Here is a 12065-nt window from a genome sequence, read left to right as displayed (position 1 = left end):
AGGGAAGAGAGTGAGAAGGGTATTCTAGGCTGAGGGAACAGTGTAGAAAAAAAAAGCATGAAGGTGTGAAAGAGCCCGAGGTTTTCTCAGAATGATGAGGATCTTTGTGTGGCTGAAGCTGAGAGATGTCCAGGGTTGAGGGGTGAGAGGTGGGTGGGGCTAGCTGAGGGACTGCAAATGTAAGGAAGGTGTGCAGACAGACCCAGGGTGGTGGGGATGGGATCTAGATCCGAATCACTGGATGGCAAGCATGAGTGGGGGATGCCCCACAAGGGCAGAGCATCAAGGTCAGCCAAAAAGTGGGGAAGGGCTTAGGCAGGGACGCCTCAGGGCAGCGTGATGTGGGCTGAGGTAGGTTCTTCCCATGACCCACACCATTGGTCCACCCAGCCCCATGCAACTCCCCAGTGACAAATCATTTGGTGGCCAGATTGAATGACCTAAGCAGGATTTGGGGCTGATCTTGTCTCACCAGAGCTAGCTCCCTGAGCAGGGCAAGCAGTCCTCTCCACACCACCACCCTAGGATTTCTGGGGGCACCGAATCAGGGCCAGCAGAGTCCAGGGAGAGTGGGGTAGTGACAGGAGTTGCACAAGACAGGGCAGTGCCACTTCCCCTCCCTAAGGCTGGAGGCATGCCTGGGGAAGAGCAAAACACCAGCTTGAGCCCAGGCAGTCTCTAGTCTGAGGGAGGAGACCCAGCTTTGGGCTGGGTAAATCCCAAATCAGAGGGGGCAGGTATGGCTCTGGTTTCAAGTATCTAAGGCAGACTGGAGCCCTCCCCTCAGGGAGCCCCCAGTCTGCAGGGCATGGGGGTGGGAAGCTGTTCCAAGGGCCTGTGCAGTGGTTATATAGTTGGCAGGTGGGTACCCCTGTGGGCTTCTGGTGGAACAGAAGTAAGGAGAGTGGGGAGAGAAGCCGGTCTTCCCTTCCCTCCCTCCTGAGCCCACACCCTCCTCCAGGTTCACCGACCAGGACGAACATGTTATCCAGCACTGCTTCCACTACACCAGCACCGTGCTCACCAGCACCCTGGCCTTCCAGAAGGAACAGAAACTCAAGTGTGAGTGCCAGGTGAGTGACCTGCCTTGGGTCTCTCTTGGGCACTGACTCGCCCAGTTTTCAGCCCCTGAGACCCATTCAGAAGGGAAATGCCCATGTCTTTCTGGACTGGTGGCAGCCCTTCCCCAGGTGGTTCCCTAACCTAATGACTTGGAGGCCTGCAGTTGCTCAGGACCCGCGCCACTGCCCGCAGGCACTGTATGTGATCGCCCTCTAGTGTTCAATCTGGGCACTACAGCAACACCTAGGCAGCTAGAGCTGGTGTGAAGGCGGCTGAGACACTCAGGAGACTCCTCACTTGCACTGGGGCGATTCCCCTACTCCTTCACTTAGTAGCCAAATGATATAATTAGACACTGACAGTTTCTGGCTTGTCCAGTGAGCCCTAGGGAAGGAAGGAGAAGACCCGGATGCTGTTGGAGGCAGGGGGTTAGATAGGGTGACCCCTGTACCCTGACCACCTATGATCTCCATTTCCTTCATTCCAGGCTCTTCTCCAAGTGGCAAAGAACCTCTTCACCCACCTGGGTGAGTGCACTGTTCTCTATGCCTAGCTGTGTGTGGGTACGGGGGCTGGCAGTTGCAGAGGAGAGGTGGGAGGGCTTGGCAGCCTGGTCTCACCATGCCTGGTCTTCTCCCTCACCCAGATGACGTCTCTGTCCTGCTCCAGGAGATCATCACAGAGGCCAGAAACCTCAGCAACGCAGAGATGTGAGTGACTCTATCCAGGGGACAGGACGAGAGAGGCTGTGGCCTTCAGTCCGCATCATCTCCTTTCCTGCCCAACCCACTTCCCCTTCTCTGCCTTCTATGTGACCTCATCACCTTTTGAGGGATCCTTTATTTCATGTCTGTCTCCCTCACTAGACTGTAAGCTCCGATGACAGCAGGGACAGGGCTGGCTTTGGATCCTCAGGTCCTATCACAGTGCCTGGCACATAGTAGGTGCTTCCAAAAAACACACTTGAATGGATAGGTTTCTGGAGCCAGCCAGCCCTGAGCAGAGTGGCTTACCTTGGAGCACTCCTCCCAGGCCTCGAAAATCCGGCCTTTGCCTCCTTATGGAAAGTGAGGGCGATCAGAGGGGGTTGTCAGGTCAGAGGGGGTTGTCAGGCCCCAGAGGACCGAACCCCCTCCCTCCACAGCTGCTCTGTGTTCCTGCTGGATCAGAATGAACTGGTGGCCAAGGTGTTCGATGGGGGTGTGGTGGATGATGAGGTGAGCGACTGTGGAGGGAGTATGTGGCCCTAGGGGTGTCCGGGAGTCCTCCGGGGGCGCTGGGGAGCGGCCCGACGTTTAATAGTCCCCTCTGTGGTCGAGTCACTAACTTCTTCCTCTCGACTCCATCTCTTCCCCGGCAGAGCTACGAGATCCGCATCCCGGCCGATCAGGGCATCGCGGGACACGTGGCGACCACCGGCCAGATCCTGAACATCCCGGACGCATATGCCCATCCGCTTTTCTACCGCGGCGTAGACGACAGCACCGGCTTCCGCACGCGCAACATCCTCTGCTTCCCCATCAAGAACGAGAACCAGGGTGCGTGTGGCTGCCCGGGGCGGAGGGGCGGGGCTGGGGCGGCACCTGCGCGGGGCAGGGCGGGTCCGGCGCGGGGTGGGCAACACTTCCCCACCGCCTTCGGCGTCCCGGAGCAGAAGGGAGTCGGGTTTCATATCTGGGATGTCACCAGCCGAAACTGCGAGGGCAGGTCCCCGCCGGTTCCCTCCCTCCACCCAATCCCTCCCTCCAGCGGTGGTTCCTTGCCCCTCTCCCTTCCCCAGAGGTCATCGGTGTGGCTGAGCTGGTGAACAAGATCAATGGGCCGTGGTTCAGCAAGTTCGACGAGGACCTGGCGACGGCCTTCTCCATCTACTGTGGCATCAGCATCGCCCATGTGAGGGCGGGGGTGGGAGTAGGGTGTCGGGTGATAGGGGCGGGGCCCACCAGGGACCCTCCCTTCTCCTCCGGCTCTCCCTGTGGGTTGATCCCTCGGTCTGGCACTCAGTCCCGCCGCTGGGGTGCTGTGTAGCCTTCAGGACACGCTGGCCACCTCTGGGCTCAGTTTCCCATCTAAAAATTGGGGATACGATTTCCTGTCCTGTCAACTCTGCCTCCTGGGACCATGAGAAGCTCCCGTTGTCAAAACCTCCTCTCTTCCCTGGAAGCAGCCTCAGCCCAGGCCGGGTGCTTTTTTGGAAGTGCTGGGTCTCGGTGTCCAGGCCTGCTGGCGCTCTGGCCTGGGAATCCAGCCCCAAGGTCCCTGACATGATCCCCTCCTTGCTTCTCCTTCCCTGCCAGGGGCCTTAGGCTCCATCACTGAAGCCTGGATCAGATATGGGGGGCGGTGCAAAGGGCCAGACCAAATGCTGGCAGGACTTGAGGTGGAGGAGCTGGTGCGGGGGTCTGGATGAAAATGGGGGTGGGGTCTTTACTGTGGACTGGAGCTTGAAGGTTTTGACTGGGGCCAGAATGGGACAGGAAGTGGGGTGTCTTTCTGACCCCTTCGTCCCAGTCTGGGGCATTGCTAAGTTTTAACAGCCACCTTCCTTGAGCCCCATCTTTCTCTCTTTCCCCTAGTCTCTCCTATACAAAAAAGTGAATGAGGCTCAGTATCGCAGCCACCTGGCCAATGAGATGATGATGTATCACATGAAGGTGAGGCTTGCAGAGACCTCTGGTCCTCCTCCCAGATTCCCGGGGACCCAGGGCCAGGCAGGGCTTCCTGATCTATCTCTACTGAGGATGAGAGGATAGGCCCAGAGCCATAGCAGGCCTCTTGCCCTCCTTAGGGGCAGTTCCCACCCCTGCTTAGAGACCTCTCCTCCAACCTGCTTCTGAGCTGAGTCCCAAGGCTGGAAGTAGCCAGAGGAACCAGCCCAGGGAATAATTTGGTTCAGCCAGGTATTCCCCATGTTTAGGGAATAATTCCCATCTTGGGAATTACTGAGGGTTGGGAAGCTCACTCAGGACCTGTCCTCATGGCTTCCCTAGGTACAATGCCCATGGAGTCCTGGGCAGTCTTAATTGCTGATAATCTATCCCATTCCCTACCCTGGATCAGAGAAGCTGGCTTAGTTCCATGTATATGGTAGTTGCTGTTCATTTGGACATTTCCTCTCACCTGTGTCCAAACCAGAGAGGCCCAGACCTTGTGAGGTGGATCAAAAGTGTAGTAGGAAGAGTTAAGGTTAGAGTAGAAAGGTCTCCACAAAAGGAGGACTGCTACAGTTACTGTGTGTGAAATGCTGCCACGGTTTGGGGGTGTCATGAAGGAGTGTTCTCAATCTTTGCCAAGATTAGGCTGTAACAGATAAAGGGTGGTCACCTGCAGGGAGGCACGCGGGGTGGGCTGCAGGGCTGTGAGGGGAGGGTTGTGATTTCCTGCCCAGTTACAGTCCACAGTGTGGTGGTCCAACTGTGGTGCATTCTGGGTGATGGATCCCCCACCTTCTATGGGAATTTGAGGGTGAAGACACCGGATGGGGTGAAGGCTATCTTCTAATGCTCTGGCTGGTCTCCTCTAGGTCTCCGATGATGAGTCTACCAAGCTTCTCCATGATGGAATCCAGCCTGTGGCTGCCATTGACTCCAATTTTGCAAGTTTCACCTATACCCCTCGTTCCCTGCCCGAGGATGACACGTCCATGGTGAGTTGCTCTCCACTTGTGTAGCCAGAGGCTTAAGTTAAATGTGCATCAAGAACTTCCTGGGAAGACAGAGTCATCAACGAAGGCTGTGGAGGGTTCCTCAGAGATGGAGGGGCATGTAGTCTGCCATCATGAGGCCATGGGGCCTGCCCAGGGGCTAGAGGCTGGACTGGATGATGCCAAGGGCTGTCTTGGAACAACCATGCCCAGGGCATGTGACCTCAGGGTTTGCATCCCTCCCAACCCCGTTTTTCTAACATTTTGTGTGGGCTTGGTTTCACGAGTTCTTAGTTCTTAGATCTCTAAAAATGCATAGCTCCGAGAACGGTTGCTTCAGTTATTTTGTGGTTCTCTAGTTTAGATTTAAGTTTCTAAGACTCCAGATTTTGAGTGTGGAGCTTGAAGAAGGGCCCAGGCGGGGGTCCCATCTTGATACTGGCAGCCCCTCTGATCCCTCCCTCTGCCCTCTCCAGGCCATCCTGAGCATGCTGCAGGACATGAATTTCATCAACAACTACAAAATTGACTGCCCGACCCTGGCCCGGTTCGTCCACATGCAGACAGCCCCAGTCTTCGCCTCCCTCTTTCCTACTGTCACATCCATTGCCCCTGGCATTCTGGAGAGGATCTCTCTAAGGATGACTGGGGAGACCCAGTCGTATGGGGGTGGGGAGGATCCATGAGTGAGAAGCAATTCCTAGACACTGAACTGTCAATAAAGGCAAGAAATGGGGCAAGGCAGAGCCTGGAGGCAAGGCCGAGAGTGTGTAACCAGAGGTTTAAGTTAGATGTGCATAGGAACTTCCTGCTAACACAGAATCATCAAGGAAAGCTGTGGAGGGTCCCTCAGGGATGGAGGGGACATGCAGTCTGCCATCATGGGGCCCTGATGGAGGAGGAGAGGCTGAGGCCCCTCTGCTGCCCTCTCCCCTCCCCCAGGTTCTGTTTGATGGTGAAGAAGGGCTACCGAGATCCCCCCTATCACAACTGGATGCACGCCTTTTCTGTCTCCCACTTCTGCTACCTGCTCTACAAGAACCTGGAGCTCACCAACTACCTCGAGTGAGTGGCTGCATCTCCCCCACATCTGGCAGCCGCTGGGGTCCCCTTCCCTGGGACAGGGAAGCACCCCCTGTGTGTCAGGCACTTTACACACACTGCCTCATGGGATCTTCTTAGCCCCAGGGGACTCAAGGGGAAGGCTGCAAGCCCCATCTTCCAGGAGGGGCTTGCTCACAGTCAAGCAGCCAGTGAAGACTGAGCCTGATTTAAACCTGGGTCTGCTGGGCTCCAAACCAGTGCTTCTTTCCAGGAAGGGAACCCAGGTGTTCCAACTCCTGTCCCAGTGGCTCCTGGGCATGTCATCCCCTTGGGGGTTTGGGGAGGGGACTGTGGGCTGATCTCTTTTTTTTTTCCTTTCTGCCTCTCAACCAGGGACATCGAGATCTTTGCCTTGTTTATTTCCTGCATGTGTCACGACCTGGACCACAGAGGCACAAACAACTCTTTCCAGGTGGCCTCGGTGAGACCCTGCCCTGCTCACAGTGGGAACCCTGCATGGGGTGTCTGGGAGTCTCATCCTCTCCCAGCCTGAAGGCAGGTGGGAGCCAGTGAGACCAGAAGCCAAGTTTAAACACAGGAGGAGGTTCCCCCAGGGTTTGCCCATGACTTTGAGATAGGAAGGAGGGGAGAAAGTTGGGAAGGGCAGGACACTGCTTAGCCTAAAGCAGTGGCACTTGGATCCAGATGTGAGGAGTGACCACAGTTTTCCTGGGCTTTTCCAGAAATCTGTGCTGGCTGCGCTCTACAGCTCCGAGGGCTCCGTCATGGAGGTATCACTCTTGTGTCCCACCCCCATCCTCTTTCCCCTCTAAGGCCAGTGACTTGCAAAGTTATGACCCAGCTCCCGCTATTCCCAAACCATGCTCTCCAGACAGGCTGCGAGAGCTGCAGCCACACCTAGGACATGTCTGGCTCATTTTCCTGGAGTGGGCTTGGAAGGGTGCAGGTGCAGATGATAGCAAGGATTTATGTTCAGTGCGTTTCCCTTTGGCTGCCTGGGAACACCCCATTCAGCCCCCTCCTGCCAAGCTTGGGATGGGCTCCACTCCCATCACTTAGCATCACCTTAGATTGTTTGGTTTGGGTCTGCCTACCTCCGCATGCACAAGGTCTGAGCCATTTCTGAGTTTCCTGCACTTGGCACAGGGCTTGCCCAGAGTGGGAGACACATTTCCAAAGTCACCTTGCCCTATGCTGCTTCCCACAACACCCCTCCAGAGGCTGCCTCTGCTTGCACACCCCCAGAGATGGGGTGCTCTGTCTCTCTCCCAGGAGGCCTGGTGGCAGTGCTGGTTCTGCCCTTTGCCCCCTGGGATAAGCTGCTCCTCTTCTGAGTGACAGCCATTCAGCATCCAGAAACAGGGGCATTGCCCTTGCCTCATCACTGCCTCTCCTTGTCAGCAAACAAATGCATTCTGCATGATTTAGTGTCTAGGACTCCAAGGGATCATTTCAAAAATGTTCCAGCTTTCAGGGACCCCAGAGCTTACGTTGTTGGGTCCCTCCCTGCATGTGACAGCTGAGGAGTCTGAGGGTCAGAGTGGTCTAGGGACTCGCCCTGGGTCACACAGAGGGTTGAAACAGAGCTCAGAAAGGGAACTGGGGCCCCTGACTCCCCCTTTCTGACTGCTCTGCTGACCTGGGGGCTGGAGCTGGACCAGGCCCTGCTTCCTCTCTTGGGGTCAGTGGTGAGGGGAGCCCCTCTGCCCCAGCCGGGACCCCATCACTCCTCTCCCCCCAGAGGCACCACTTTGCTCAGGCCATCGCCATCCTCAACACCCACGGCTGCAACATCTTTGATCATTTCTCCCGGAAGGTGATGGGGTTGGGGGTGGGGGTGGGGATTGAGGGGGAGAGCTGGGAGCTGGCTGGAGGTGGGAGAAGGAGCCAAGGAGTGGAGGCTCACTGGGATGGGTAAATGGGTGGGGGTGTCCAGCAGGAGGCCATGACACCCCTGCCCTTGCCCCAGGACTATCAGCGCATGCTGGATCTGATGCGGGACATCATCTTGGCCACGGACCTGGCCCACCATCTCCGCATCTTCAAGGACCTCCAGAAGATGGCTGAGGGTGACTGCTGTTAGCCCCAGGCCTTGGGGGTGGGAAGGAACAACCAGGGGAAGGATTTGCCAGGGGAGCATTCCCGGGGTGCAGACCTGTCCCCTGCAGCATCAACCCTTCTCTGACTGCACAGCCCCACCAGGCAGACCCAGCACTGGCCCCTTGGCTCCCATCAAGAGTGCCCAATTCCCTACAGCACTCTGGGTTGGGCCCTGGGAGCCTTGTCCTCAGAAGGGCAAGGAGGCTGGGCCCCGCTCCTTGACCCCATCCTCCCCTCAACAGTGGGCTACGACCGAAACAACAAGCAGCATCACAGACTCCTCCTCTGCCTCCTCATGACCTCCTGTGACCTCTCTGACCAGACCAAGGGCTGGAAGACCACGAGAAAGATCGCGGTAGGTGCAGTCCTCCCTGGGAAGGCATAGGCTGCCCACCCTGCCCAGCTCTGGATGCCCCCTGCCGCCTGAACACCATCTCTCTGCTCAGCTCAGCCTGGCTGTGTTCTGGGAAGACAGAAACCTAGACCATCTCAGGGTGACAAATGGAGACTCAGAAAGGGGAACAGACCTAGCAAGTCAGTGGTTGGTGGAAGGTGGGCCCCAACCCCGCCACTCCTTGCCTGGGGCCATCGCCATGCCAGGCTGGGGCTGGTGGGACAGCTCCTGAGCTGGGACTGAATCCCTGGACCTCAGTTTTCTCTCCTGGGAACGGGCTGTCAGAGGAGCTTGGGTGGATGTGTCCTATGTGCAGGATGTGATGAGAGTGTTGGCCTTTCAGGAGCTGATCTACAAAGAATTCTTCTCCCAGGGAGACCTGGTATGTGTGGAGTGACCCCAGGATGTCCAGGTTGGGGGAGGGTTCCTGGCCTGGGGCAGGGAGGGCTTGAACTAGCCTGACCCTGGTACCCAATGGAGGAATGAGAGGGACAGACCTGATGACTTGATGCCTGCAGGAAAAGGCCATGGGCAACAGGCCAATGGAGATGATGGACCGGGAGAAGGCCTATATCCCCGAGCTACAAATCAGCTTCATGGAGCACATTGCAATGCCCATCTACAAGTGAGTGAGCTCATGGGGACAAGCTGGCACCCTGCACAGTAAGGGTAGGCTGGAGTGGGGACATCACAGCAAACACATGTGCTGAGATTGGCCTGGCCCAGCTCCAAGTGATTCACCCCCTTGCCTCTGGGCACAACTGTCTCCTGCTGTGCCACTCAGTGGGTCCTTCACTTCATCCTTGGTCTGCAGTGGAAAGAGACCATCATGCTTTCCTAGGTGTCCTCCTCTGTCTCACATTCTTGTGGAAGTTCTTGTTTTTTTGAAATGGAGTCTCACTCTGTTGCCCAGGCTGGAGGAGTGCAATGGTATGATCTTGTCTCACTGCAACCTCCCCGTTCTGGGTTCCAGTGATTCTCCTGCCTCAGCCTCCCGAGTAGCTGAGATTACAGGCACGTGCCACCATGCCCGGCTAATTTTGTATTTTTAGTAGAGATGGGGTTTCACCATTTTGGTCAGGCTGGTCTTGAACTCCTGACTTCAGGTGATCCGCACACCTTGGCTCCCTGAGCGCTGGGATTACAGGCATGAGCCACCGTGCCTGGCCCTTGTGGAAGTTCTATTTGCTGTGTAGCCCTAGTCTTTCTTGCTGCCCATGGTCTGATTTCTGTCCTCTTGCCCTCTGCCCCCATGCACCCACAGGCTGTTGCAGGACCTGTTCCCCAAAGCAGCAGAGCTGTACGAGCGTGTGGCCTCCAACCGTGAGCACTGGACCAAGGTGTCCCACAAGTTCACCATCCGCGGCCTCCCAAGTAACAACTCGCTGGACTTCCTGGATGAGGAGTATGAGGTGCCTGATCTGGATGGCACTGGGGCTCCCATCAATGGCTGCTGCAGCCTTGATGCTGAGTGATCCCCTCCAGGGACACTTCCCTGCCCAGGCCACCTCCCACAGCCCTCCACTGGTCTGAGCAGATGCACTGGGAACAGAGCCAGGAGTCCTGTGTTCTAGACCAGGACTTCCTGTGTGACCCTGGACAAGTACTACCTTCCTGGGCCTCAGCTTTCTCGTCTGTATAATGGAAGCAAGACTTCCAGCCTCACGGAGACTTTGTGATTTGTCCTCTGAGAGCACAGGGGTGACCAATGAGCAGTGGACCCTGCTCTGCGCCTCTGACCACACCTTGGCAAGTCTTTCCCAAGCCATTCTTTGTCCCTGCAGCTTGATGGTTTCTCCTTGCCCCATTCCTGCCCCACCAGATCTTTGCTCCTTTCCCTTGGAGGACTCCCATCCCTTGGGGTCTCCAGGATCCTCATGGAAGGGGAAAGTGAGACATCTGAGTGAGCAGAGTGTGGGGTCTTGGAAACAGTCCTTAGTTCTGTGGGAGGACTAGAAACAGCTGCAGGGCGAAGGCCCCCCGAGGACCACCACTCTAGTGACAGTGGGATTGGGACCTGGGGGATACAGGGGCCCCAGGAGGAAGCTGCCGAGGGGCAGCTCAGTGCTCTGCAGAGAAGGGGCTCGGGAAGAAGCAGGATGGGCTTGATGGGCAGGAGGGATCCCCACACTGGGAGACAGGCCCAGGTATGAATGAGCCAGCCATGCTTCCTCCTGCCTGTGTGACGCTGGGCAAGTCTCTCCCCCTGTCTGGGCCAAACAGGAGGGTAAGACAATCCATGCTCTAAGATCCATTTTAGATCAATGTCTAAAATAGCTCTATCGCTCTGCGGAGTCCCAGCAGAGGCTGTGGAATGTTTCTGCCACCCTAGGGCCCAGAGAGCCCAACCCTGAGTCCCTCAGAGGCCCCCTGAGTGTACCCCTTGGCCTGAGCCCCTTCCCCATTCCTGCAGCTAGGGAGAGACCTGGCCTCAGCCCTGGCAGGGCTCTCTCTTCAAGGCCATATCCACCTGTGCCCTAGGGCTTGGGAGACCCCATAGGGCCAGGACTCTTGGGTTAGCCTGGCCACTGGCTTCTCTCTTTTTCTCTGTTTCATTCTGTGTGCGTTGCGGGGTGGGGGAGGGGGTCCACCTGCCTTACCTTTCTGAGTTGCCTTTAGAGAGATGCGTTTTTCTAGGACTCTGTGCAACTGTCGTATATGGTCCTGTGGGCTGACCGCTTTGTACATGAGAATAAATCTATTTCTTTCTACCAGTTCTCCCCTATGGGGCTGTTTTCTGACTTTGTGCTTGGGGTGGGTGGAGCGGGGTAATAGAACTGGGAGAGGCAAACGCCCTTTGGAACTCCATGGCTTCCAGAGCCTCTCACCCTTGGTGCCTAGCCCCTCTTCTGGGGAAGTCATAGACTTGTTGGGGTACTCCTTGGGCCAGCCCTGTGCCAGATCGTGGAGGTTAAGGGGTGGGTGGCAGATGAGAAGGTCTGGCCATGCAGCAGTGATGGGACATGTTGGCTGGCAGAGATTGTGGAGTAGAGGGAAAACTGAGAGGTTGAGGCAAGCAGGCAGGTTGCCTGGAGGAGGTAGCCTGGAGCTCGTCCTAGACCCTCCCAGTGCTGGCCTGCCCTGGTCATGAGTGCCCATACGGTGACGGCCTGGGCCTCTGAACTCTGTTGCTAGCTGCAATGATGCCTGGCTGTGTCTCAGGAAGTCCCACATCCCGGTTTCTCTGAGTCCTGCCGAAGGGGCACCCCTGAGTCAGACTCCACACCAGATCCAGCCCCGGTTATGTCTGAGGAGTTAGTCCCCTGCTTTCCTCTGCATGAGAGTGTTTGCTTCTGCCCAGTCCAAAATGGGCACACTCCAGGTTGGGGCCACGAAGAGGCTCTGCCTGGTACAGTCTCCAGGCCCTGTCCCCGACTTGCCTACCCCCCTCTGAGCTCCTCTCCCTGTTCATCTCTTCCTGGCCAGTAAAGGTTGATGTGTTAAGAGGGTGGGCACTGGGGTCTCCTTTCTTGGTGGGAGAAGGAAGGAGATGGACAGGGCCATCTTGTGACCATCAGCCATTGCCAGCCTTGCCTTTGGGACCACAGAGCCCATCTGCTTCCTCTGCAGCTCCCCCTGCCCCACTAGCCTGTCTGGGTTTGGAATCTGCTCCTCTGGCTGTATGGTCTCCAGCTTTCCAGCTTCCCTTAGTGTTATGGGGCTCCAGGCTCCTCCCCTTCCCAGCTCCTGCTGTGGGCTCCCCAAGTCTGTCTCTGTCCTCTCACAGCACAGGACCCAGGCTTGGCCCAGTGGGTCCCCAGGTGGGGGTGGGAGTGTCAGTTTGTGACCCACAACTGAGAA

The 12065-nt window shown here is 56.9% G+C and overlaps 1 protein-coding gene across 2 annotated transcripts in view; it reads left to right on the top strand.

The window, feature by feature from the left end:
* The window catches only part of PDE2A (phosphodiesterase 2A), a 100244-nt gene extending 89265 nt beyond the window's left edge, over positions 1–10979 (top strand). For both annotated transcript variants that reach the window (XM_025356775.1, XM_025356776.1), the window contains 18 exons: positions 962–1073; positions 1550–1589; positions 1709–1772; positions 2207–2279; positions 2423–2600; positions 2843–2955; positions 3639–3716; positions 4586–4708; positions 5182–5252; positions 5648–5770; positions 6143–6230; positions 6493–6540; positions 7512–7586; positions 7740–7839; positions 8113–8225; positions 8608–8646; positions 8783–8889; positions 9529–10979. In XM_025356775.1, the coding sequence (XP_025212560.1) occupies positions 962–1073; positions 1550–1589; positions 1709–1772; positions 2207–2279; positions 2423–2600; positions 2843–2955; positions 3639–3716; positions 4586–4708; positions 5182–5252; positions 5648–5770; positions 6143–6230; positions 6493–6540; positions 7512–7586; positions 7740–7839; positions 8113–8225; positions 8608–8646; positions 8783–8889; positions 9529–9739 (1756 nt within the window). In that variant the 3' untranslated portion in view covers positions 9740–10979. The remainder of the gene's footprint in view (positions 1–961; positions 1074–1549; positions 1590–1708; positions 1773–2206; positions 2280–2422; positions 2601–2842; positions 2956–3638; positions 3717–4585; positions 4709–5181; positions 5253–5647; positions 5771–6142; positions 6231–6492; positions 6541–7511; positions 7587–7739; positions 7840–8112; positions 8226–8607; positions 8647–8782; positions 8890–9528) is intronic.
* The last annotated feature ends 1086 nt before the right edge of the window (positions 10980–12065 follow it).

Source organism: Theropithecus gelada, chromosome 14 (assembly GCF_003255815.1).
Source record: "Theropithecus gelada isolate Dixy chromosome 14, Tgel_1.0, whole genome shotgun sequence".
NCBI lineage: Eukaryota > Metazoa > Chordata > Mammalia > Primates > Cercopithecidae > Theropithecus > Theropithecus gelada.
Note: the sequence above shows the minus strand (reverse complement) of the source record. Positions and strands in the feature narration are given on the sequence as shown.